The sequence below is a fragment of the Bos grunniens genome, chromosome 5 (assembly GCF_055505025.1).
Source record: "Bos grunniens cultivar Pamir isolate PY7600 chromosome 5, Bosgru_T2T1.0, whole genome shotgun sequence".
Classification (NCBI taxonomy): Eukaryota; Metazoa; Chordata; class Mammalia; order Artiodactyla; family Bovidae; genus Bos; species Bos grunniens.
This window is the reverse complement of record NC_141169.1, coordinates 57891850-57916691: the sequence shown is the minus strand read 5'-3', so window position 1 is coordinate 57916691 and position 24842 is coordinate 57891850. Positions and strand designations below refer to the sequence as shown.

General features: G+C 46.8%; 3 protein-coding genes and 1 long non-coding RNA gene across 33 annotated transcripts in view; 2 read left to right on the top strand and 2 right to left on the bottom strand.

Annotated features, from left to right (window-relative positions):
* LOC147372049 (uncharacterized) overlaps positions 1–3522 on the top strand; it is a 25849-nt gene extending 22327 nt beyond the window's left edge. The window contains exon 3 of the long non-coding RNA XR_015163909.1: positions 3393–3522. This is a non-coding gene — a long non-coding RNA (uncharacterized LOC147372049). The remainder of the gene's footprint in view (positions 1–3392) is intronic.
* The window catches only part of PAN2 (poly(A) specific ribonuclease subunit PAN2), a 14001-nt gene extending 9185 nt beyond the window's left edge, over positions 1–4816 (bottom strand). For 17 of the 28 annotated variants that reach the window (XR_015163901.1, XR_015163902.1, XR_015163903.1 and 14 more), the window contains exons 1-5: positions 4576–4816; positions 3520–3922; positions 671–840; positions 439–559; positions 221–298 (exon numbers count right to left, since the gene is read on the bottom strand). Coding sequence is in view for 25 of the 28 variants with exons in the window: in XM_086400510.1 (XP_086256636.1) it covers positions 221–298; positions 439–559; positions 671–840; positions 3520–3801 (651 nt within the window). In the remaining 3 variants the exon portion in view is untranslated. Of the gene's footprint in view, positions 1–220; positions 299–438; positions 560–670; positions 841–3519; positions 3923–4201; positions 4464–4575 lie in introns of those variants that run through there. The other 11 variants (XM_086400531.1, XM_086400533.1, XM_086400534.1 and 8 more) reach the window with 4 other exon arrangements.
* On the top strand, positions 4787–10313 carry IL23A (interleukin 23 subunit alpha). Of its 2 annotated transcripts, XM_086400584.1 has the most exons (5): positions 4787–4902; positions 8102–8627; positions 8850–8951; positions 9594–9740; positions 9854–10313. In XM_086400584.1, the coding sequence occupies exons 2-5, from the start codon at positions 8460–8462 to the stop codon at positions 10013–10015; spliced, it is 579 nt and encodes a 192-aa protein (XP_086256710.1). In that variant the 5' UTR covers positions 4787–4902; positions 8102–8459; the 3' UTR covers positions 10016–10313. The 2 variants fall into 2 exon arrangements, with proteins under 2 accessions (XP_086256710.1, XP_086256709.1); XM_086400583.1 differs by lacking the exon at positions 4787–4902 and having other exon boundaries at positions 5963–8627.
* On the bottom strand, positions 9083–24842 carry STAT2 (signal transducer and activator of transcription 2). 2 transcript variants are annotated; one of them, XM_086400538.1, is made up of 24 exons: positions 24614–24842; positions 21660–21803; positions 21333–21510; positions 20916–21011; positions 20651–20740; positions 20484–20559; positions 19979–20064; positions 19667–19815; positions 16647–16805; positions 16449–16541; positions 16173–16232; positions 15788–15808; positions 15476–15569; positions 15047–15094; positions 14883–14966; positions 14638–14736; positions 14401–14536; positions 14227–14279; positions 14007–14101; positions 13253–13389; positions 12898–13080; positions 12600–12657; positions 11467–11795; positions 9083–11183 (listed from the first exon to the last, which is right to left on the bottom strand). In XM_086400538.1, exons 2-24 carry the CDS (start codon positions 21788–21790, stop codon positions 11041–11043), a joined length of 2598 nt encoding a protein of 865 aa, XP_086256664.1. In that variant the 5' UTR covers positions 21791–21803; positions 24614–24842; the 3' UTR covers positions 9083–11040. The 2 variants fall into 2 exon arrangements, with proteins under 2 accessions (XP_086256664.1, XP_086256663.1); XM_086400537.1 differs by having other exon boundaries at positions 21357–21510.

Below are 24842 nucleotides of genomic sequence, written 5' to 3'. Positions count from 1 at the left end.
AACTTGTTTACCCTTTTGCCTCTAAGATACCCCACTTACCACAGAAAATATCAGGCTCAAAGATAATCTCATAGTATAACATGGCTGAGTAGGAACTCAATTCACTCCTCCCACCTCCCCAACTACTGAGCCCCAGAATTGAGTAAAAAACAGAGCCCAATCACATATCTGGTGAAACAGAGCCCCAAGGTGGGAGGAAAAATGGAACTTAGTCATTCACCTTGCCAGATGTGTGGCCACAGAAGAAGAAGCGATTCGTCTGTCTCATGATAGTGACTCCAGGTGTCTCAACTGTGTACTGTGAGGGAAGCGGGAGAAACCGGTGAGAATGATTCTTCCCACAGACCAAAGGAACAGAAAGGTCATATGAGCATCATAGGCATTTCCAGTTTATACTGCCCCCAATAACCTCAGGCCCTGCCTGCGTCCCACTTGTACCTTCTGAGTCTCCTGGACAGTGTTCAGGTCAATCTCTAATATGTGGTTCTGCAGCCCACCAATGAGCAGAGTGCTGCTGTCAGTCAGCAACAGGCTGTGCATATCTTCACTCTCATCCAGCCTGTGGGAGATGAAAAGCTCAGGGGCCAGGGTTTCCAAAGTTTCCAATCCTTTACCCTTCCCACTCTGTAAGGGATCCCCTTCCCCAGTCCAGAGGTAAGAAGCCACTTACAGGTAATCAAATATAATGAGGCCCCCTCGGGCCATATACTTGAGGTTGTTCTTGGTAAGAAAAAGGATGCCATTCTCCAGGCTCTGGATCTGGCGGATGTCGTCACTGCCATTGACCTGAAATGATGAGTAGCGCTCCAAAGTTGGGCCGAAAAATGATGTGGCATGGCCCTGTAGTGGATGAAAAGATGAGAGACACCCTGACTGGAGCGGCAAGGCTATCCCAGATACAAATCAGAGAACTAGACATTGCTCAGTTTTTCCTCCATTCTTGCCTGGCCTTTCTGGCTGGCAGTGACTAAGGCATAAAGCTGGGCACCAATCTTATATAATATGATACAGTATCTTTAAATATAAAGATATTTATATGTTATGATAAAAACACTGAGAATACTATCTTATGTTCATTTAATACTTTACAAAGTACTTTTATAAACTCTACCTCATTTTATCCTCACAATGACCCTGCTGAAAAGGTAATGCCTCAGTTTGTTAGAACAGTACTCAGAAGGTTAGGGACACAGGTCCAATCCTCCACTGGCCAGGTGGCAGTCTTGTGTCCCACAGTCAAGTCCTCATCTCCACAAGCCATCTGGGAAATGTGTACTGTGGGTCACAGGCTAGAACAGAGAGACTGAAACTCATGCCACCCTTGGCTCCTATGACATCATCCACTCCTGGTTTCTCTCCTGACTCTTAGCTCATATCTTCTCCTTATGTGCAACCCTTATGACCACTCTTGAAACGTGACTATTCCAAGCCCACCATCTTCTCACCCTACTTGTCTTCCTAATTTTACCCACTCTTAAGGTTTAAACATTCAGCTTAAACCGGATTTTTTCCCCTAGCCCAGACCATTGCCTCAAGTTTCAGACTTGTACATCCAAATACCTACCACATGCCTCTCTTTAGCTATTCCATGAGAACACAAACTCATTACATCCTAAATAAAACTCACCATTTTCCCCCATTTCAATTCTTCTTAACTGTATTCCCTATGGTACCATGATCTACCCAGTGGAGTAAGTCACTGGTAGTTGACTTAAATTTAACTTCCTAAATACTTGCCAAATCTGTTCTGACATATAAATCTCTATAGTGCTTCATTCAGGGCTTCATCACATTTTAGGTGAACTACTACAAAATTCTGTGCACTGACCTCATGGAGTCCTATCCCATCCTCCTTAAATCAAACTCTATACTGCTACTTAAGCACTCCACCTAAGATGCAAACTGGACCTTGTCATTCTGGATAAAAACCTTTAGTGAACTAAAGAATCAAGTCCAAGCTCTTTTAACAGAGCTTATAAGGCTTTCCAGACTGTCCTCCCACAGACAACTGCATGGTTCCTTCCCTTCCTTCCAGGGAGATTAGAATGGACATCCTGGCCTGCATCCAGGTCTCCACTCAAGTGTGCCTTTATCGGAAAGCCCTTCCCTTGACCATATATCTAAAACAGCAATACCTCACATCTTTCAATACCTCAACCCCCTAACTCCACGGTACTTTTCTTATGGATTCTATTTTTCTTAAGGATATGTCATAAATATATTTGTTGCCTTTTAAAATGCTTATTCAAAACTTAGACTTCAGAACAAGGTCTGGCACCTAAAAGGTGCTCAAAAACATTGGCTGAAGAGAAGTCTTTAACTCTTCAGCTTCATCTTCCATTCCAGTAAACCCTACCTGCTTGTAGTTCCTGCACTGTGCAATCACCAAGCTGTGTACTAGCTTGGGAATCATTGTTTATTCCATTGCTTTTCCCAAAACGGAATTTCCCCCTTTTTCATCTGGCTCCTACGCATCTCTCAAGACTGAGCTCAGGTGTCACTTCCTTCTGGAGATCCTCTAATTCTCTTCTTTGCTCACCAACATCCAGTACGTATTTTCACACTGGCATTTATTAAGTTCATATCCCAAATTCATAATTATTAAGTTAAACACTTTTTAGTTTCTTTTAAAATGCCATAAAATTAAAAAAAAAATAAAAAATAAAATAAAATGCCATAAAATTACATTCATATACTTGGGTTTTTTCCTTCATTGTCCTGTGACCTCCTTGAGGGCAAAGATTATGTTTTATTAAGCTTTATTCCCTGAGCCTAGTCTAGCAGTAGACAGTGCCTACTGAAATGAATGTATTACCAAAAAATTCACTCTTTCCAACAGAAAAACAATTCACATCCTATGGAAAGTAAATAAACCATGGACACCATGTTATTTCTTCCAAAATCTTTGGGCTCCCGAGCATATTGGCAATATGGATACATTTTTAAAAATGAACAATGATAACTGCTCCTGGAGAGATTAAAGTCAGCCAAAGACAAAATGATTCCATGTAATATGTGCAGAAACAGGAGTTAAACATTCTGTAATTAGGGAATTCCCTGCCTGTCCAGTGGTTAGGACTCCATGCTTTCACTGCCCAGGCCCGGGTTTGATCTCTGGTCAGGGGTACTAAGATCCCCAAAGCGGCTGGCATGGTCAAAAAGAAAACATCCTATAATTATAAAAATGGAAAACAGAGGAAGAGCATTAGAGACTGTATTCAGATGGCTATAGACTAACTGAATGCGTAGTTATCAAGATTAATCAAAGCATGGAATGGACAAATTGTGGAAGAAGTGGGATACCTTCTGAATAAGAACACCGATGTAATCCATCTCTACATTCTATGACTCCCTCCTTCTCCCTCCCCTCCCTTCCTCTTGGCTTGATTTAGAAACCCAGCTAACTCCATCACCTCAACTCAGTTCTGGCTCCCTGCAAAGCAGTTGTTCTTGGGCTAAAACCAGGTAAGAGACCCCCAATATCTCCTTTCAGCCCTTTCAAAGGGGTACAGTTCTTACCCCATGGCTTCCCACCCACAGCATCTCCTCGTGCAAGTCAAAGTGGGAGACGGAGACAGGCACACCCACTTCAGCCACCACACTGTGCAACTCAGAGTAGACACCTTCCATTATGTGCACTGACTCCTGGACTGGAAGAGCCTCTAGGGCCACTCCCTCCGGGTCCAGCTCCACGTTCTGTAGCAGACTCGGGTTCAGGTGGGCATCCAGGACAGGATCCAGGGCAGAATGCATGGCCGGGGCATACTCTGCAAGTCCAGGGTCCAGACCCTCGAAGTTCATGATGGTGATGATGACGATAGCAGCAGACTGACCCGTGTCACACACCCTCCCTTGCCACAGCCCCTTTGGATGCCTGACCCAATCAGCAGGACATCACTGGACCTAGAATGGACATCCTGACCTGCAAAGGGAAAGAGGGAGCTAAGTCACGGGTAGGCCCAGGTACTTGTATTGAGTGTGTTCTAGGTTTTACTGGCAGGACGGAGACAAGGCAGGCAGAAGATGTAAGAATACAAGGCAGGGGATGAAACAGGCAGGAAGGGAATCGGCACTGGGGTAGAGGTGGGAGAAGGTGTTGTCCCTTGCTCTTCTCCTCTAAGGTACTCTGAACTCCCAGGACCCCACTAGTTAACTTAATCCCTGACCTCCTTTTCACCCTCCTTCAGGGCTGCTCACTTGCCTGGTTCATCCCTGAACCATCAATGTCAGGAGCAGCAACTGTGGGGGTAGGGGTTAGGTAGAGGTGGGTAAAGTGCTTGTTTCCCAGAATTAGGGATAGGGGTAGATGGTTGAAAGGGCAGAACAAGGTAAGTCAGTTTCCCAGAATCCTCTGCAATGCTACCCAGGATTCGCTAGGGGAAAATAAGACTGGCCAGTTACCCACAGTTGGGGCGGGGGGTAGGGGGACGTGAAGGAAATAACTAGTTACCCAGAATTCTCTGGGGGAACCAGAAAAATCAATTACCCATAATTCTCCCTCGGCGGCGGGGAGGGGAGGGATTAGGGCAGGGGTCAGATGTGTTCCTGGGATGCTTACGGGGATTAGGTCATTACCAAGATTTCTCCATGGCGGATATTTTGGAGCGCGTGGAATTAAAACGAGTAGGGGGAGAGCAAGCGCCGTCAGCTCCGCGGGAAATTCCAGTTTCCCCACTTCTCCCCCGCGCCTCAGGTTCAACCAAACTCTACGACGGAAAGGGCGTGCACTCCCAGTCTCAGCTTCCAATTAGGAAGGGCGAGAGGCTTACCTTAGCCAATCGGGAGCAGCCAGGTACAGCCGGACCCGCGAGAAGACGTGTGACGCGCGAGCTGAGCAAAACAAGACCTACGGGGCGCGGATAGGGACAAACGGAGTCAGAACCTTGTCCCAGTTCGTTGGTGGTAGAGTAACCGTTGTCTTATTTAAGCCTTCTTTAAAAGAAATTAGAAAGCCCCAGGCTTGGAGCCCGAACTTTCAAGCTCTGTATAGCTCCAGACTAGAGTAAGGGGAACCCAAAAGCAAAGCACTGGGAATCGATTGCTGGATATTCCCATTATGGCCCAGTCCACCCCCTTTCCCCGTGGTACTCTTGTGAGCACTTCGCCAACTCCGACTTGTTACTCCTGAAACTTGCCGGCATTTCCTATCATTTTCAGGCATGGGAGAGAAAAAAGGAAGCGGGAGGCAGCCTCCTAACATGGCTCAAGTAGCTGCATCTTCTACGATTCTAAAGGCAACCATCTGAAACTCCCCATCTGTGATTATTGCCTCCCCAGAGTCGCCGGTAATATTTCCAGGGAACAGGACCCCTCAGCTATAAAATTCCCCTAGCTCGTGGAGCAGGACATTATTCCTCAGGGGGCAGGACATGGCAAATTGAGACGTTTGCCTTCCCCAGACTTAACAGATTTAGTGTCAACACTTACTCAGGGATTCTTGGGGTATAACTCTGAGCTTGAACTGCTTTGGAATAGATCCAGAATGTTAGATGTCTGTAGGGTATTTTAGTTCAGTTTGTAAAGGCCACATAAAGGGCAGCGTTGATGGGATTCCTCATAGAGAATACAGTTTTAAAGCATCTCAATGTGGTGGTGGTGGTTAGTCGCTAAGTCCTGTACGACTCTTGCGACCTCATTGACTATAGCCCTCCAGGTTTCTCTGTCCATGGAATTCTCCGGGCAAGAATACTGGAGTGGGTTGCCATTTCCTTCTCCAGGGGATCTTCCCAGCCCAGGAATCGAACCCAGTCTCCCGCGTTGCAGGCAGATTGTTTACCGACTGAGCTACAAGGGAAGTCACCATCTAGGGACCTCTGAAATCAGATCAGTTTGAGAGACCCTCTGGATTAAACATGTTTTTCTCTCAGTCTATGACCTCTAAGTCTAGAACCCCTCTGATTCAGGATTCTCTGAGTCAGGATTCTAGGCTTAGAGGTCATAGACCGAGAGAAAAGCACATTTAACTCAAGAGGGTTTCTCAAACTGATCTGACTTCAGAGGTCCCTAGATTTAAAATCTTGTAAAAAAATGTGTGCTGAGTAATAGGGACAGTTCCTACACTTTGAGAAATTTCCATATTTAGGTCTCAAATTAAGAAAGACTTAACAGGGATTTCCCTGGTGATCCAGTGGCCAAGACTCTTCGCTCCCAATGCAGGGGCCTGGGTTTGTTCCCTGGTCAGGGAATCCCAAGATCCCTAATGCTGCAACTTAAGAATTTGCATGCCTCAAGGATCGAAGATCCTTGCCAGAACTAAGACCCAGTGTAGCCAAAAAAAATTTTTTAAGACTTAACAGTGAGAATTACAAGGCCTGAGATACCAGCAACATCAGGCTAAAAGAGCTACTTTATTAAGATGCGTGGTGTCCCCTCACAGCGTCCAATATAATAGAATGAGAATGCAGAATCTGGTCTATGTGGTAATTCTGGCCATTTAATAGTGATCTTAGGTAAGTTACTTATCTTTGCACCTCAGTTTCCTCATTTGTACCCATCTCATTGGGCTGTTGTGAAAATTAAATGGGTTAATACATGAAAAGTGCTTAAACCAAGTATTTGGTATAAAGTGAGAGTTGGATAGAAGCCATCATTACTAACCACCTGGGGAAACTTCAACTGGATTTGGTGTCCAGGCATCCAGCTGGAAAGGCCTGCTTGGGAGTATCTTGTCAATTTAATTTGCATAACGGTTGAGGTCTTGCTGACGTCATGGTCTCCTTGCAGCTCCAGGTCAGATATATATAGTCCTGGAAGTAGTTCCTGTCACACAACAGTCCCACAGTCACCCCACCAACCTTGCTTCCTACCCAACTCCCAAAGCACCAGGAAGTGAAACAAAGCCCCGTGCTTCCAGCTCACCCTTGTCCCTCTCATCCCATCCCCCAGAGTTCCACTTCCTCCTCTTCCTCCTTTTCACCTTCGATCTCTTATCCTAAACGGCTCCCAGAATGGGAACTAGAGGTGGGAAAAGCGTGGAAGACATACAAAAGTGAGGTGAGCTCCCCTACCCTACTCCCAATTTCCTTATTTCATGCATATCCATCTTTCTCAGAAGGCAAACCATTTCTCACTCAAACTGAGATAACTTCTCTGAGGCTGGAAATATTTTATCCCAAGGGTGGATTTACCACAGGATCACATTTGAATCAGAAATTTCACTGGGCAGTTTTGAATAGTACTAAGGGAACGGAGACCTCTGTCGAGGGTAAGTTTCTCAGAGAAAAAGGGTCAACCTCTTGGAAAGGCTTTGGGAGCCATCTGTGTGGTCATCCATGGCCTCATTCTGACGTCCAGATTGTCCTGGGACCCTCCACTGGGGTGGGGACAGTCCCAGGTTTGGGCCACCCTCCACTCCCACGCCCAGCCTCACAGTCTCAGCTGTTTCACTGAATGTTGCATCAGGGATGGTGATGAAATCAGTATCAGCGGATTTTACCCATGGATGCAACAGGCTGAAGGACCAGCCAGGGTCGCTGACACAGTGCACCTTCAACTACCCAGAACCCTGGACTTTCTAGCCACGGTGAAGGGCTCGGTGCTGGAATATCTCCAGTTGGATTTCTAGACCTCACTTACACACTGATGTCCCCTACCCCCAAATCACCTGAATCCCACAGAGCCCAAGAAACTTGGGCCACTAAGGTTGAGGAATCAGATGGTTCTTAGCAACAGTTCTCTCCTCCCAACAGTCCCCCTAGCCTCCAGCGTGAGGCCTGAAGTGAGGGAGCAGTAATACCTTATACTGAACAGATGTGGCTTCCCAGTTCACAAAATGTTTCATGTCCATCCTCTCCTAGTGAAAATAACACTTCCCAACAGAGAAAAAGAAGCCCCCTTATTCTTGGATTGAGGACATCAGGTGGGAACCCAGCTTCATTCCAAACTGATCTTGCCATCCTATTGGGAGATAAATGAATGCTTCTGTTTTGGTTTTTACTTAAGCAGGAGGTGAGGAAATTAGGTTTAAAGGGAGGGCTAATATAGCTTAGAGACACAAAAAGATGAGTGAAAGGTTAAACAGGAAGGAACTTGAGACTAGATTCATTTAAATATTTGCTGTTCCCACCCCTCCCCCTGTCTTCGGCCACTTTGATTCCTGGAGAGCATTACACAGAAGTCTCATCCCAGGCCTCCAGCCACAGCCACCACACGACTCATTTCCCCTGGAACTGAGGCTACTTACCTGGGCTCCCCACGGAGGGGGATGATGCAGGAGGGGAATCCCACCTGCTGTGAGTCACCTGCTAGTATAAAGGGCGGGTCTCACAATGCAAGGACCTTAAAAAGAGACTGAGACAAGGGGAGAAAATCTACAGGAAGCAGCTCAGAACCACGGTGAGCAAGAGAGAACCAGACGCACAGAACAGAGAGAATCAGATTCAGAGCAAGGGGAAGTGGACAGAGGTTCCACAGGGACTGCAAGGCACGGAGCCAGCCAGATTGGAAAGGCAGGCAACGAGATGCTGGGGAACAGAGCTGTGATGCTGCTGCTGCTGCTACTGCTGCCCTGGACAGCTCAGGGCCGGGCTGTGTCAGAGGACAGCAGCCCTGCTTGGACTCGGGGCCAACAGCTCTCACAGCAACTCTGCATGCTGGCCTGGAGTGCACACCTACCAATGGGACATGTGGTGAGTGGTGGCCCCTAGAGCCCATCTGAGCTCTCCAAGGCTATAGTGGAAGATGCTGTGGCCTGGGGTGGAAGCTGGAGGGTTGAAAGCCATCAGGGTAAGAGAGAACAGTGGTTGAGAGAACCCCTGAAGAAGGGATCCAGGGAGAGTAAGGGCCGAAAGGTCCAGGTAGGATTTGAGGGTACTTATTTCTTTACTCTTTCCACCCCTCCTCCATTTCAGGATCTACCAAGAGAAGAAGGAGGTGATAAGACTACAGATGATGTCCCCCGTATCCAGTGTGAGGATGGCTGTGATCCACAAGGACTCAGGGACAACAGTCAGGTACCAAGATGAGGCTGGCCCCCAAGGAAGAGGGGACTGGAGATAGAGCTGGATACCATGGTGAATTAGTAAAAGTTGTATCTGTCCTTGTCCATTCAGCCTGCTGTAATAATAAACCATAGACTCAGTAGTTTATAAACAACAGACATTTATTTTTCACAGCTCCGGAGGCTGGAAGTCTGAGGTCAAGGTGCCAGTGTGGTTAAGTGAGGGCCCTCTTCCAGATCAGACTTCTTGTCTCCTCACATTGTGGGAAGGAGTAAGGAGTTCTGTGGGTCTCTTTTATAAGACCAATAATTCCATTCATGAGGGCTGCATCCTCATGACCTAGTAACTTCCCAAAAGTCCCACTTCCTACCACCACCACACTGAGGGTCAGGATTTCAACATATGAATTTCACAGGGACGCAAACATTCAGATCACAGCCATGTCTTAAGAATGGCAAATATCAGGTGAGTCTTTGGTGGAGTAATTAGAAGGGATCTGTTTTCTTTCTTTCATTTTGATTTTGGCTGAGCTGTGCTGTGCCCAACCAGGGATCAAACCCATGGCCCCTGCAGTGGAAGCGTGGCATCTTAACCACTGGACCGCCTGGGAAGTCCCCATATCTGTTTTCTTTCATGGCTTTCTTTTCTCCCCAGTCCTGCTTGCAAAGAATTCATCGAGGCCTGGTTTTTTACGAGAAGCTGCTGGGCTCAGATATTTTCACAGGGGAGCCTTCTCTACTCCCAGATGGCCCTGTGGACCAGCTTCATGCCTCCATACTGGGCCTCAGGGAACTCTTGCAGGTATGAACTAGGGACCTGGAGGAGAGGAGCTTGCAGGTGTCAGAGACAGGGCCTGGGGGTGGGGGTGGGGTGAATGATTTAGTCTTCTCTGATTGTGTCCTGTGTCCTTTCAGCCCAAGGGTCACCACTGGGAAACTGAGCAGACTCCAAGCCCTATTCCCAGCCAGCCATGGCAGCGCCTCCTTCTCCGTCTCAAGATCCTTCGAAGCCTCCAGGCCTTTGTGGCTATAGCTGCCCGAGTCTTTGCCCACGGAGCAGCAACTCTGAGCCCCTAAAGCCAGTAGCTTAAGGATGACACCCAGACCTCCGTGGCTCAGTAATGCTAAGATCTATCAACTAGACACCTGTGAGCCAACAAGTTCATTGGTCCATTAATTTTAATGAGACTTATTCTGTTGAAAAATTACCAAAACTGACTGACTGACGATGTTGACCTAGGAGAGGCTGAATATTTATTACATAGGAAGGGAAATTTTGGGATTATTTATAGTGGCAGGAGCTTGGGGATGAGGATTATTTATTATATTTATACTGAATTATGTACCTTTTTCAATAAAGACTTATTTATGTGGATCTCTAAGTCTAGGCTTGTCAGTAAAAAGAAACAGAATGGAAAAAATAGGGCCAAAGCACTACAAAATGTATCCTTCTGCTCTGCAGGGCTACGGTGGAAAGGGGTCTTACCTCGTGACCCCTTGGTATATAGAGTAACTAGGATCTTTTTGGCCATAATCCCTGCTAAGGCTGAGCAAGCTGAATGAGGTTACAAGGGACTGCAATTGGGAAGTATCGCTCCTAAGCATGGCCCTCTCTTGCTCCTTGACCCAGGGCTTCCTTCCCTTCTTTCTTGGCCAACAGTGTATTTGGCCAATGACAGGAGTCCCCAGGTACTGCAGGATCAGAAGTTAGAGCTGTTATGAGCAGAAAGGGCATTCCAGAAAGATGAAATGAGCACCAGGTTAGTCTTATCAGTCACTAAAATGTTGAAAGCCTTCCATACTGGAAAGAAGCCACTTCTCTGAGCCATACAGGAACCTCCTAACTGTCCTGGTCTGCCCTGAATGCCTGTACCTCCCAGCACAGCAGGCAGCCTCCAGGCTCCTAGTTGGAGCCATGGGTAACATCTCTGCTGATTCACTGCTGCCTCTCCCTTACCCATATTATGCTTCTCCCTCACATTCCCCCAGAGTTAACCCAGTTTAGAAGGGCACATGCCTCATGTCCCATCCTTGGAGAGCAGTGTCATGATGTGAGGGGTACGAGGGGCAAATGCACAGAAAAATCTGAGGAAATGTAGCTCCTAGTAGTCAGAAGGGCTCAAGGGCCCATCTGCATAGAAGTGGCTGGGGTTGAAGACGTCAGCTTCATCCATGGTGTTCTGGCAAGGCAACACTGGATCACCGTTTGGCATGATTTCTTCAATCCTCATGCTGTTCCTAAAGACTAGATCATCCAGAGAAAGAAGTCAGGCCCTGATCTCAGACTAGGAATTCCCAAACCAGCAGGCAAAGTGAGAGAGGATGGCAGCAGAGGCCTAGATAGGGCCTGAGGGGGGCATTAGGTGAGGTGGGGGAGGCATGTGTATTTCCTAATGAAATGAATTGCAGCGAAATCAGCCTTTCTCCAATGAGGAGCTTAGAACACAGGCTTTTTCTGTAGCGAGTGAGGGAGGGGAGTTGGGAAAGGCAATGCGTCCTCTCTTCCCTGGTTGCACATCATCACTTACTTTCCATGTCCTCAGTGTTCAAGTGTCTCAGATCATAGGGCAAATCTGGTTCTGGCATGGGCTGTAGTTCGAGCTCTGGAATAGGCTCCAGCTGCAGTTGTGGTCCCGGGTGTGGTTCTAGGACTCCCTGTGACACCTCGCCTAGTGTGGGCTCCAGCGTGGGCTCCAGCATGGGCTCCATGCTCAGATCCAATCCTGCCTCCAGCAGTGGCTCTAAGTCCAGGCCTGGCCCGTGCTCAGGCCCTGATGTGAACCCCAGACCCAGCTCTAATGACTCCAGCTCTGGCTCCAACTTGAGCTCCGGCAGTTGCTGCAGTTCATCCACCTGTCTGGATACCCAATACAGACAAAAGAGCAGGGCTCAGTTGTTTAGGTGAAGTGGGGAATGGCAGAGAAAGCAGAGGCTATCTTTCTAGTCTAAAAAGGCAACAGAGCAGAGGGCTTAAGACCATAGGCTCTGGAATTAGGCTTACTAGAGTTTAAATCTTATCATTTACTAGTTGGGGGACCTTAGGCAAAGTGACCCAACCACCCTGAGCCTAAACAAGCATACTTCAGAATACTTGAGAGGAGTAGGATGGTTAAAATCAAGGCTCTGGAATTTGAGAGACCTGAATTGCTGATCAGCCATGTATCCGAGGCATGACACTTCACCACATTAAACCTCAGGTTCCTCAGCTGAAAACAGTAATAACAGTTTTTTTTTCTGCCTCACAGGACTGTTATGAAATCACTAAAGAAAATGAACACAAAGCTTTTAGCCCAGTGCCTGGCACATAATGAACTTTCATTAACTGTGGCTATTACCATTTCTGGCTTGGCTGGGTTCTCATAAGGATTAAATGAAAAAAAAAAAAAAGTTCTAAAAGAATCTAGTACTATCTTTTGCATCAAGTAGATGTCCATTAACATTAGTGATGATGATGATTATTATCAGGGAACCCCCATGGAGACAACCTAAGGATGGCAGCAGGAAAATAGAGAGACACTAAAAGAGTAGGAAAAAAACCCCAGAGGGCTGGGGAGCCTGGGTTGGTAGGAGAGAAGGCTGAGGAGACCGGAACTGGGCAGGTCTGGGTAACTATATTAGCCAAGAAGGGTTAAGGAAGGTGGGCAAAGAGTTCATATCTCACCTGTTAGAGACAAAAATGAGCTTATGTTTCAGGTATTTCTTCCGTTCCTCAGGATTAACTATGGGGGACAGACACAGGAGGCAGGGGAGGTCAGTGGACTGGACACATCGCCCCAGGGTCCTCTAGTGCAGGTGGTCCTAACTGCCATGTCTCCCTACTGACTGACTAGCAGCGTCCCACAGACAAATCCCTTCCCCTCTGTGGATGTTAGTTTTCCCATCTTGAAACGGAAGAGCTGCATTTATGGATGCCTGTGGACCCCTGCATTCTACCAGTGAAATATATCAATGGTTCTCACTTTTCTCCTGGGAGTAGCAACCAAAAGCCTCATCCCGGGGGATTCTCGGGTAGAGGAAGCGCAGTGGGTTCTCAGGTATGTTCTCCTCCGTGAGCATCTGGTACTGGCTGATGATCTTGGTCAGTGGGAGTGACTGCAGCACCTCCTTGGTGAAGGGCTGCACAGAGTTGATGAGCACCTCGTCTAGACAGCGGAAGTAGGAACAGGCAGGCTTGAGAGGAGAGGCTGGGCCCGAGGGCTTCCCACCCTGACTGCCCAACCCCAAATCTGCCAAGGGATTTGGGACAGAGCCAGGGAAGCCAAGCGCAGTAGAAGGGAAGAAAGGAGAGGCTGAGGGAACGGCAGAGCTGCTGACCATCATCTTGGTGTTCCACCCAGGAGCAGGTAATGCCCCCCTCCAACGTTTCACTAAAGCGCAGCAGGAAGGTGCCGGAGACAGTCTTCTTCAGCAGCCGGCGCACCTGGTTCCGGCTCACAAAGCCCATGATACGTCTGCAGCATGGAGAGCAGCTGTGAGGCCCTGCTGCTTCCTACTCCCCTTGTAGAAGGACAGAGTGCCAGGGCTGGGCCCCAGCCCTGCCAACCTGTTACACTGTTCTGTGTTGGCCAAGTCATTTCACTTGACTGACAGTATCCACCTCCCAGGGCTGGAAGAGGTGTGAAGCTTCAGTGAGATCACACAGGTGAAAAGCACCTTGTAAAAGGCAAAAAGTGCTGCCTAAATGGGCAGGCAGTGTGGTGGAAAGTGCACAGGGGTGGGGTCAGACAGCCCTGGGGTCGAATCCCGACTGTCCCCCTGGTGTAACTCCCTTAATCTCCCTGAGCCCTCACTTCCTCACTTGAGGGTGGCAACACCCACCACGCAGCTGGGCTGAAAGGATTACATGAGAGAATTCATCAAGAGCACCTAGTAGGCTCTGGAACACAGTGGATGCTTGACAAATACAGGCTAGGAGACTACTTCTGCGAACTTGAGGGGGTGTGACCCTGCAGCGCGTTTTGCACACTCCCTCTACTTGCCACACGAGGGCGCACAGAGTCCACTCTCAAGCCCAGAAAGGCAGCTGGGCCTGAGGGAGTGGAAAGAGGGAGACTGACTAAGGCCTTACCCATCCTTCCAGAGATCCTTCAGGTGGTCATGTATCAGGTCCAGAATCTTGTCGAGCCATGTCCAAAACGGTAGCTTGCCAGGGGGACTCTCTCGCTGAAGGAGGAACGGCAAGGCAGGAAGAGGTGCAGAGCTGCCCCGGGAGTGGAAAGCGAGGGGTGGGGGAAGGGCTAGTAACTGGATGGGGCCAGGGGCCAGCTGCAAGGAATGCGGGGAATTACCTTAATGAAGTCAACCCAGGACAACGATGCACCCTCAGTCTTGGAGTTCTGCCCTGTGGAAGGACAGTTCAAGATGATGGAAGGAGGCAAGGCCAAAGGTCCTGGGACAGCAAGGACGGAGGGCTGGGGCAGACAGAGGCTAGGGAAAGGCTGACAGAAGAGAAGTATCGATACCAAACAGCTTGTCCCTCAGCATGCCTAGCTGGTCTGAGTCAAGGCCTCGATTAACATAGGAGGAGAATTGCCAACTGAGAGCAGGGCCCAGCAAGTTCCATGGGGCCTTCGGGGGGTTGGAGAAGAACTGCTGATCCTGCAGAGGTGGGAGGGGACAGGGTGGCTCAGAAGCAGTGCCCTCACACCAAGCTCCACGCCCCTCCTGGCCTCCCTTTACCTGTTGGCCCCACCTCCTACCTGGGGGTTTGAGCTGAGCAGATTGAACCAGAGAACAGAGGCCCAGGCAATTGAGAGTTGGTTCATGTTAGAAATAATCACCACAGGGAGGCTGTCCGTCTGAGGAGGAGACAGAAATCACCAGCGAGGGATGTGAGGTTTCCAACTGTAGACGTTTGGTAAGGGCCTGATCACAGCCTACCCTGAAAGGTTTCTGCTTAACCCCTCCTTATGTCTCCCCATAAATGCACTTCATTTTCACTCACTGTCAGCTCCTGCTTCAGACCCTGGTAGGTGTATTTGACTGTGAAGCTAATGATGTGCAATTCCTCTGTAACGGACAGCAGCCCCTGGGACAACAGAAGACTCAGTAATCAGAGTGCCCTCTGGCAAGTTCCTCCTGCCCCGTAACCCTCTGTCCAGGCCTCACCTTATTGTTGCCTTTTCCTGAACCCCCTGAACGCTGCTCCACCAGAGTCTGTGAATGGAAGGGAGGGAGAAAAAATGCCAGAGAAGAGACCCCAGGGCCCATGGAACCCCGGCTTTGTCCTCAGGACTTCCCAGGGCCTGGGAACTTCCCCCAGCCTGTTCCATTGCACTACAGGCTTAAAACAGCATCCCTCTGGGACTTCCCTGATGGTCCAGTGGCTGAAAATCCACCTTCCAGTCGACATGGGTTTGATACTTTGTCTGGGAATTAAGATCCCACATGCCACAGGGCAACTAAGCCCATGTACCACAACTAGAGATCCCGCATGTCACAACAAAGATGTCATGTACTGCAACAAAGATCCAATCCAGCCAAATAAACAAAAATAAATATTTTTAAAAAAAAAGCATTCCTTCTTAACCACCTTACCAGGTAGCCAAAGTCCCAAATTAAGCCCTGAGTCTGGCCTTTCTCGGGGGTCAAAGTTTTCTGGTTTGAGGTCAGAATGTTGAACTTCCGGAAGCTGTTTCGAGGAAAAAGAAGATATATGGAGGTCAGGAGCAGAGTCCGGTAGGAAAACAACAAAAGTTTCACTTCATTTCAGACCTCCCCGCTCCTTTCTCTGTCTCTGCACCACACAAATCAACCTCCTCCTTGTCTGTGTCCCCATCAGGGCTGTCACACGTGACTGTGTAGCTCATGCAGTGCACAGAGTCTGCAGCATCCTTGTTAGGTACCTACCCTTGTGATTTGGGAGAATCCCTAAAAAGAAAAAAAAAAAAATCATTAGGAAGCAAAATAATGTAGAAGTAAGTGTTTCAGTCTTTGGGGTCAGACAGACCTAAGTTCAAATAGCTCACCAGTTATGTGGCTTGCACTAGAGATATAAAGTGCATTGATAATATCTAACTCCTGGGGTTCCTGTGACAATTTTAAATTGGGTACTTGACAAGCTACATGTCACATAGTAAGGACTCAAAAGGGATGAACTATTTCTATGAGGTAGTAATGGAAGGGGAAAGAACACAGCCCTAGGGCCTGGTTGTGAATGGTAGCTGTCTCCTCCACTCCATCATCCCGTGTCCTGGGCGCCTCTGGGTCCCACCCTTCACCTGCCCCAACTTACCTGTCAACGGAGACTTCCGCAGTCAGTGATTCATTGCCTTCCTGGAGTCTCACTAGCAGCCTGGAGGAGAGGGAGGTAGATGGGGGAAAGTGGTCAACCTCAATCTCCTGGATAGAACAGATGTTTAAAAAAGATAAGGGAAGAGATGAGAAGGGGTAAGTGGACCAAGGGGAAATGAGAGAAGAAACAGCTCAGAGTGAGAAGATCTGAAAAGCCAAAGAGCATGCAGTGTCAGGGCTGGAAAAAGAAAGCAGGAATGAGTTCTGAGATGCCAACCTTGTTCGGACGGTGAACTTGCTCCCTGTCTTGAGGATGAGGGGTCGATGAAGAGTTTGGGGCATGCAGGGCTGATTTTCTACTACAAAGGCTCTGGAGAGATGTGGAGAGAATATATAGAGGTCAGTATCTGTAAGAATGGCTCCCTTGGTCCTTTCCCTCTGGCCTCCCTGAGGGGTCCTTTCTTGGCCTCCAGACCTGTGGAGCAGGCGCTGCAGCAGCTCTGTGACCTGGGCCTCCCGCAGGTCCACCCCTTTGTTCAGAGGGTCCCCATCATAGGAGACCATGTGACTCAACTCCTTCAGCTCCTTCAGCAGCTGCCGCAGGTGAAACAGCAGCTTCGCTCCATCTGTGAACCTGGGTAATGACATAATCCAAGGAAGAAAGAATCATGAGTTTCCTGGAACCCCCAAACAGGCTCCAAAAGCTCCCCTTTAACTATGTGGAAAGTCATAAACTGATTGGGACAAAAAAAGAATCCAGGAAGTGTATGAAAGATTATTCAACATTGTTCATAATGCAAGGAATGAAAATAAAAGCCACTTTCACATATAAAACCAGTAATTCATTAACATAATAAAGATAACATATGATGCTTCATCTCTACTTTTTTTTAAAGTGCTTTACACATCTTCATGCATTTAATTCTTAAAACAACCCTATGAGGTAGGTACTATTTTATCCCTATTTTACGGAGGATAAAGCTAAGGCACAGAAAGAATGAAGTGACTTGCTCAAGGTCATAAAACTAGTAAAGAAGGAAGTTGTATGTGGTCCCAGGCAGTCTGGCTGTACAATCCATACTTTTAACTTCTATATTTTACTGTTTTTATAATAAGATATAAGAACAATAGACAATGTGGTAACAGGAAAACAATCGTCCACTACATAAAAGCAAACAGACTGGGATAGCAGTTTGGAACTATTTTTTAAAAAGCCTCAAAAATGTATATATGCTTTATAGTATTCCATTTCTAAGATACACCCTAAGGAAATAATCAAACAAATGGACAGACAGATGGTCACAGTTCATGGCTTTGTTATCTGTAATAGAAAAATTAGAAACAATTGGCACTGGGTATACGTGGTGGTAATTTAGTCGCTAAGTCATGTTTGACTCTTTTGAGATCCCACGGTATAAACTATGTTATAGTTACATCGTGGAATACTATGCAACCATTAAAAATAATGATAAAATAGGTGGAAAATTTTAATATGGAAAATGTCCAAAATATTAAATTAAAAAATATAAGATAGTATACATATATGATATAATCTGATTTCTGTTTAAAACAGATGTATATTTGTGTATATGCACAGGGAAAATCTGGAAAAATGTATTCAAAAGCATTAACAGTGGGTACCTCTGCATGACCAGATTATGCAGATGGATAATTTTTACTTTTTTTTTCCTCTCTTCAGTAGTCTGAAATTTTTTCAACTGGCATATATTTACAATCAGAGAAAGCAATAAAGCTCTTTGTATATAAAAACAATGAAACAAAAGAACAACACAATAACAGCACCACCACCAAGAAAAGATATATTTTCTAACCTGGGAATATCACTTCCAATAACTTACAGAAATAAATGAGGGTTGTAAATAAAGATGTAACTATGAGGTTATTTCTGGAGGAGGAAAAGGCAACACACTCCAGTATTCTTGCCTGGAAAATTCCACGGACAGAGGAGCCTAACAGGCTACCGTCCATGGGGTCACAAAGAATTGGACATGACTCAACACGCATGCACATGCACAAGAGGTTATTTACTGCAGCACTGTTTAAAACAGTGAGAAATCGAGAATTCCCTGGCAGTCCAATGGTTAGCACTTCCACTGTAAAGGGAATGAGTTTGTCCTTGGTCACGGAACTAAGATCCCACAAGCCAGCACAGCACAGCCAAAAATAAAAAAAGCAAGAAATCACTCACAGGCCATAGTTTGCCAATCCTGCAACTGTAATTTAAATACTTATCCTGTACCCTAAGCCCTATACACCTGTTTTCAATTTACCTGAAAGTTGTGATATTTTTTATTTATTTATTTATTAACTTTCAGCTGTACTACACAGCATGCACGACCTTAGTTCCCTGACCAGTGATCGAACCCATGCCCTCTGCAGTGGAAGGGCACAGTCTTACCACTGGACCACCAGGGAAGTTCCCTGTGGGGTATTTTTAATAGATTAAATTATAATAAATTTTCTCATAAGATATTTAAATAATAGGTATCTTTCAAATCAAATATATTGAAGGACACACTAGTTATTTTTTTTAACATCACAATAGATAATATAAGATAGTTTACTAGAAAACAATAGCAAGAAATTAAAAGCAACCTGAATATCCAAATATAGGAGTTTATTAATTAAATTATGTTACTCCCATAAAGGGAACTATGATGCATCTATTAAAAGTATCATGGGTAGGGACTTCCCTGCTGGTTAAGACTCCAGGCTTCTACTGCAAGGGGCATGGGTTTGATCCCTGCTTGGGGAACTAGGATCCCACATGACGTGTGGAATGGCCAAAAAAAACATATCACAAGTAAATATTATATAATGCTAAGTTAAAAAAACAAACTCACAGGTCTCAAAGTAGTTTGAACAGTACGTTTCAATTTTTGTTTAATATTATAGTAGCTACAACCTGATATTAAGGTTAACAGGTAATTTTCTTTTCCTTTTTTTGGTGGCATTATATTCATTGCACTAAAAAAAGGTAAAAAGATATTTCTCTGGTGATTAAAGAGGCAGGAAAAATTGGACTGTGGATCAGAGTCTTTCACCAAAGCAAAGACTGGGCTCTGGGCTTGCTGAGTGGTGAGAATGAAGAGCAGCGTGTAGCTGCAGTCAGACAAGGGAGCTGAGGTCATTCTGGGGAGTAGAGACTAAGGAGGGTGGTGTCTCTTGTCACATACAGGCCATTGTGTGTGTGCTCAGTCAACCGTGCCTGACTCTTTGTAACCCCACAGGCTGTAGCCTGCCAGGCTCCTCTGTCCATGGGATTTCTCAGGCAAGAAAACTGGAGTGGATTGCCATTTCCTCCTCCAGGGGATCTTCCCAACCCAGGGGCTGAATGCAGGTCTCCTCATTGCAGGTGGATTCCTTACCACTGAGCAACTGGGGAAGTTCATTCAGGGCATTATAATCTACAAAGCACAGGTGGTAGTTAGGACTATGGACAGGTGAGCACGAAGTTGGGGAGGTGTCTCTCACCACTTCTCCAGCTGTTCCAACCCTCCGACAGGGGGCGCTCCAATGCAGGCTTTCTGCTGCTGGACTTTCCATTCCTCCAACTTGGGCAGCAATAGCTCAATTAAGGTAGTTAATTGGCCTAGCAGTGCTTTGGAGGCATCCAGCACCTCCTATGGAAGACATAAAGTAAGTACTGAGAGCCTCTTACCATTACCCTCCACCATCCAACTAGGCATAAAGAGACAAAGAAACCAAGGCCAGGAAGCCAGGGCTCCCAATGCCTCATTTTCCCCAGTTCCCTGCTGCCCACTCCTTCTGTCCTCTGACTCCCACCTTTCTCTGTCTGTCCAGTTCATTGAGTGTTTCCTGAAGAATGTCCATCTGTCTGGTCTGACGGGGGTCCAAAGAAGGTGTCCTCACTGGATGGCAGGACAGGGAGGGAGACAAGTGCTCAGACCTAGGGCTCCTCCTGACCCAGACCTCAGTTAGAGTCAGGAGAAGGGAGTTTGAAAGGGAGAAGAAAGGGAACCAAGCAAAGCACAGGCACCTCTGGGCCCTCAGGCAAATTCTGCATCATCTTGCTAGAACTAGAAGCCCACTCAATCAGCCAAGGCAGGTTCCCAAAGACCTCCTCCAACCTTCACCAGCTATTCCTTGGTTTATATCACTACCCTGACCTATACAACATACCCTGGCACCTCCAGCATTGCATGGCAGCAGGACTATAACCAGCAAGATGCAGCCACAAGTTGATTACCACTTACTGGGACTTTTCCCTTCTGCTCTACTCTACCCTCAGCCTCCCGGTAGGCACCCCACCCCTCAAAGTGCTTTCTACCTGATTTCTCAATATTATATCGGAAACAGAAGACATCCTGCTGGTCTTTCAGTTGGCTGATGGATTTCACCAGCTTCTGCAGAAGAGATGAGACCCCAGTGAGGCTGCCTCTGTGAGAGGAGGCAGGTTGAGTCCTGCCCACCTTGGCTCTTGCCACGTCTACCAACCTCCTTCATAGCCTGTAATTTCAGGATCCGGGAATCAAGTTCATGCTGCTGGCTCTCCCCAGGTGCTTCAGGGGCTGGCTCTCGTTGCTCCTGAAATAAAAGGCTATGAGCACATTTCAACTCTGACCTGTCACCCCTAAAATCCAGACCTGAAATTAAACCACAGGATGTGGAGAGATCTTGTTCTGAGGCAAATTTCCTGAGTCCTTTCCATGGTCCCTCTCTACTCCAGGAGCTTTTCAACACACCACCAAATTGTTCTCACCAGCTGAGCCCTCTGAGCCCAGGTCAGAATTCTTTTTTCTTCCAGAAGGAGATTAAAGATCATCTCAGCCAACTGGGTAGAGCCAGTGGGAAGGGCCTGCAGTAGGAAAAGAGGAAGAATTGATAGAACTCAACTGCCATCAATAAACTACCACCTCAGACCCTCCACACTGGTGGCCTCGGTATTCTCCCCTTCCTCAGGATCCCAAGCCCTACCCCATTTCACCACTGGTTCTCCAAACCCTAGCCTCTTTCTAATAGGATCATCTAGACTCTGCCCTTCTCTCTTCCAGGGATCCCCTAAATCCAGACTCTGTCCTTTTCCCCCCAAATCTTCTCCTGTCCCTTTGAACCTCCAGGTTCTATTCCACGTTCCATATCCAGAAAGTCCTCCTCTTCACTCAACTCCCATTCCTACCTTATCCCCTGCTCCTCTGAATACCTGAATATCTCGATAGAATTTTCGCAAGTTGTGCTGTAGCAAAAAATACTCAGAGTCTTGGCTGCATCGGCCACACTCAGAGTTGAGTTGGTCCAAGAAGTGCAAGAATAGCATATTAGCCATGGCAGCATCGTTTCCCAGTGCAGCTTTCTGCCTGTGGACCAGGAAGAACAAGGATGTGTGTGTCTGCAGGACTGGTACTATTTTGAGGCCATTCAACCCCTTCTGGCTGTCTCCAGGATCCTGGGGGCTCAGGAGAAAGAAATCACTCTCTTCATCCCCCCAATTCCCAGAAGGCCTCACCAGTTCTGATCTTCAATCCAGACAGCCAAGTGCTGTCGAACATCCATCGGCAGGAGGCTATTTGAGTAGAGCTCATGCAGCTGATCCTGAAACGGGCTGTCAAGGTTCTGCAGCATCTCCCACTGCGCCATTTGGGGTCTGAGCCTGAAGGATGTAGATTCCCAATTGGAAATTTTGCTGGACTAAATCATCCACAGTCTCATGATTATTTATTATTACAAATTTAAAAATTAAATCATACCAGCAAGAAAAAAATTAAAGTCTAGATTGATCCCACTTCCAATCTTGGTCCCTTTTCCTCCTCTCCAGAAGTAACCAGTATTACCAGTTTGGTGCATATTTTTCTATGGAGTATTATTTAAGAGCTCCAATGTGTAGGCCTTTTTTGTTTCAGTGGTAATTTTCAAACACACAACAAAATTGAGTGAGTAGTACAAGGATCATCCATGTACCTGTCAGATCAGATCAGATCAGTCGCTCAATCATGTCCGACTCTTTGCGACCCCATGAATCCCAGCACGCCAGGCCTCCCTGTATCACCAACTGTCACCCAACTTCAATAAGCAGTAATGGTATTTCCTCAATCTTTATTTATCTCCCCCAGTGAACTTATACATGCATTTGTTTGGTTTTGTATACACTTATGCTGGACCATTTAGAAGTCAGCCTTGAGTTTTTATTTCAGCATTATCCCTGCTGGCCCCAAACCTTTTATCAGAGGCTGAAACCTCCGTGGAGATAAACTGCTCTCCCAGTTGGAAGGAGGAGCTCCACTCTTTAGCAGATGCTTCAGATGCCTAAACACTGTGCAAGGGGTCACTCAATCCCTAGGACTATGACACTTGTATGACCTCTGTCAATTTCTAATTCTTCATGTGGATTATCAACTTTGTGAGATAATCAATACCCAATTTCAATTGAGTGAAACCAATTTCACTCAAAACTGGTTTTTGCCGGTCACCAAACAGGCTGGGTGAAGAACTGTTCTCCTTACCTCTCCCTGCCCACTGCCATCTGTCTGTTTAGGAAATCTAAACTTCTTGCAGCCTGAGCCTAACAGAAAAGAATAAACACCCCCTTCTGTAGTCTAAGAAAAGGTCACATGATTTAATTACAAATCAAATGCTTAGGGTGGGAAAGATTCTTTTCCACCAGTATAGTAATCATTTCTTCCTCTGGGAAGTAGAAACAAGGGAAGGAAAGAATTGGGTAGGGGCTCCGCCATTTTAACCCTTTTAATAGAGCTTGACTTTTTAAACTATGTATTTGTATTGCTTTTAAAAAACCAAATGACCAGGCCTCAGTACCTAAGGAACTAATCAGCTGGTATTAATAAAGCAAAGTGGCAAGTAAACCCTGAGGTTTAAATATGAAAAAAACAAAAAACCTGGCCTTCTTAAATACATTGCAAACATGGAGGTTAAGGGCTATAAACTCTTCTTTCTCCAGTTATCTATTACTCTTTCAGGTGCACATTTTGTTCTCTGTAAGCTTTTCTGAATTGAACTGTATTTTTTTTCTTTTGCTGAGGATCAGAAATAACACAGACCATATGCAGGTCAGGAAGCAACAGTTACAACTGGACATGGAACAACAGACTGGTTCCAAATCGGGAAAGGAGTACGTTAAGGCTGTATATTGTCACCCTGCTTATTTAACTTATATGCAGAGTACATCATAAGAAATGCTGGGCTGGAAGAAGCACAAGCTGGAATCAAGATTGCTGGGAGAAATATATCAATAACCTCAGATATGCAGATGACACCACCCTTATGGCAGAAAGTGAAGAACTAATGAGCCTCTTGATTAAAGTGAAAGAGGAGACTAAAAAAGTTGGCTTAAAGCTCAACATTCAGAAAACTAAGATCATGGCATCCAGTCCCATCACTTCATGGCAAGCAGATGGGGAAACAGTGGAAACAGTGGGTGACTTTATTTTTCTGGGCTCCAAAATCACTCCGGGTGGTGACTGCAGCCATGAAATTAAAAGACACTTACTCCTTGGAAGGAAAGTTATGACCAACCTAGATAGCATATTCAAAAGCAGAGACATTACTTTGCCAACAAAGGTCCGTCTAGTCAAGGCTATGGTTTTTCCAGTGGTCATGTATGGATGTGAGAGTTGGACTATAAAGAAAGCTGAGCGCCGAAGAATTGATGCTTTTGAGCTGTGGTGTTGGAGAAGACTCTTGAGAATCCCTTGGACTGCAAAGAGATCCAACCAGTCCATCCTAAAGGAGATCAGTCCTGGGTGTTCATTGGAAGGACTGATGTTGAAGCTGAAACTCCAATACTTTGGCCACCTGATGCGAAGAGCTGACTCACTGGAAAAGACCCTGATACTGGGAAAGATTGAGGGCAGGAGGAGAAGGGGACGACAGAGGATGAGATGGTTGGATGGCATCACCGACTTGATGGACATGGGTTTGGGTGGACTCCGGGAGTTGGTGATGGACAGGGAGGCCTGGCTTGCTGAGGTTCATGGGGTCGCAAAGAGTTGGACACGACTGAGTGACTGAACTGAACTGAACTGAACCTAGAAGAGTGGGATGGGGTGGGAGGTGGGAGGGAGGTTCAAGAGGGAGGGGACACATATATACCTACAGCTGATTCATGCAGATATATAGCAGAAACCAACACAATACTGTAACGCAACTGTCCTCCAATAAAACAAACAAACAAACACACACAGACCAAAAAGTAAAAGTGTTGGCCAAGACGCTGAACCAATGCAACAATGCCAGGTTTCGAGTCTTGGAGGTAGGGGTGTTTCTGGAGTGGGGCATTACGAATGGACCCCTAGGTTGGACAGGAGGGGCAGCAAGCGACAGCTCCTACTTCTACCTGGAAACAGTCTAACCCCTCATGGGTGTACCCGCCCGGGCCTACCTTCCATCTGAGGAAAAAATTCGCGCCTCCACCTACACCCCCGCGCGCCCTCACAAGGCCAGTACCTGGTTAGGGTCTCAGGCCCAGTTCCCTGCAGTAGCTCCGGTCCAAGCTTCCGGTCGCCAGAAAGCGTTCCGGCACCAGGGCCTCCAGAGACGCCCTCGGCTTCTGCCGGCGTCTCGGACCCGCCCCCTTTCCGCAGGCTTGAGAAAGAGGCTGAATCTTAGAGTTCGTCACTTCCAGAGGAGCACTTCGGCACTGGCGGCCATTCAGCCAAACGCTTCCCCAGGCAGT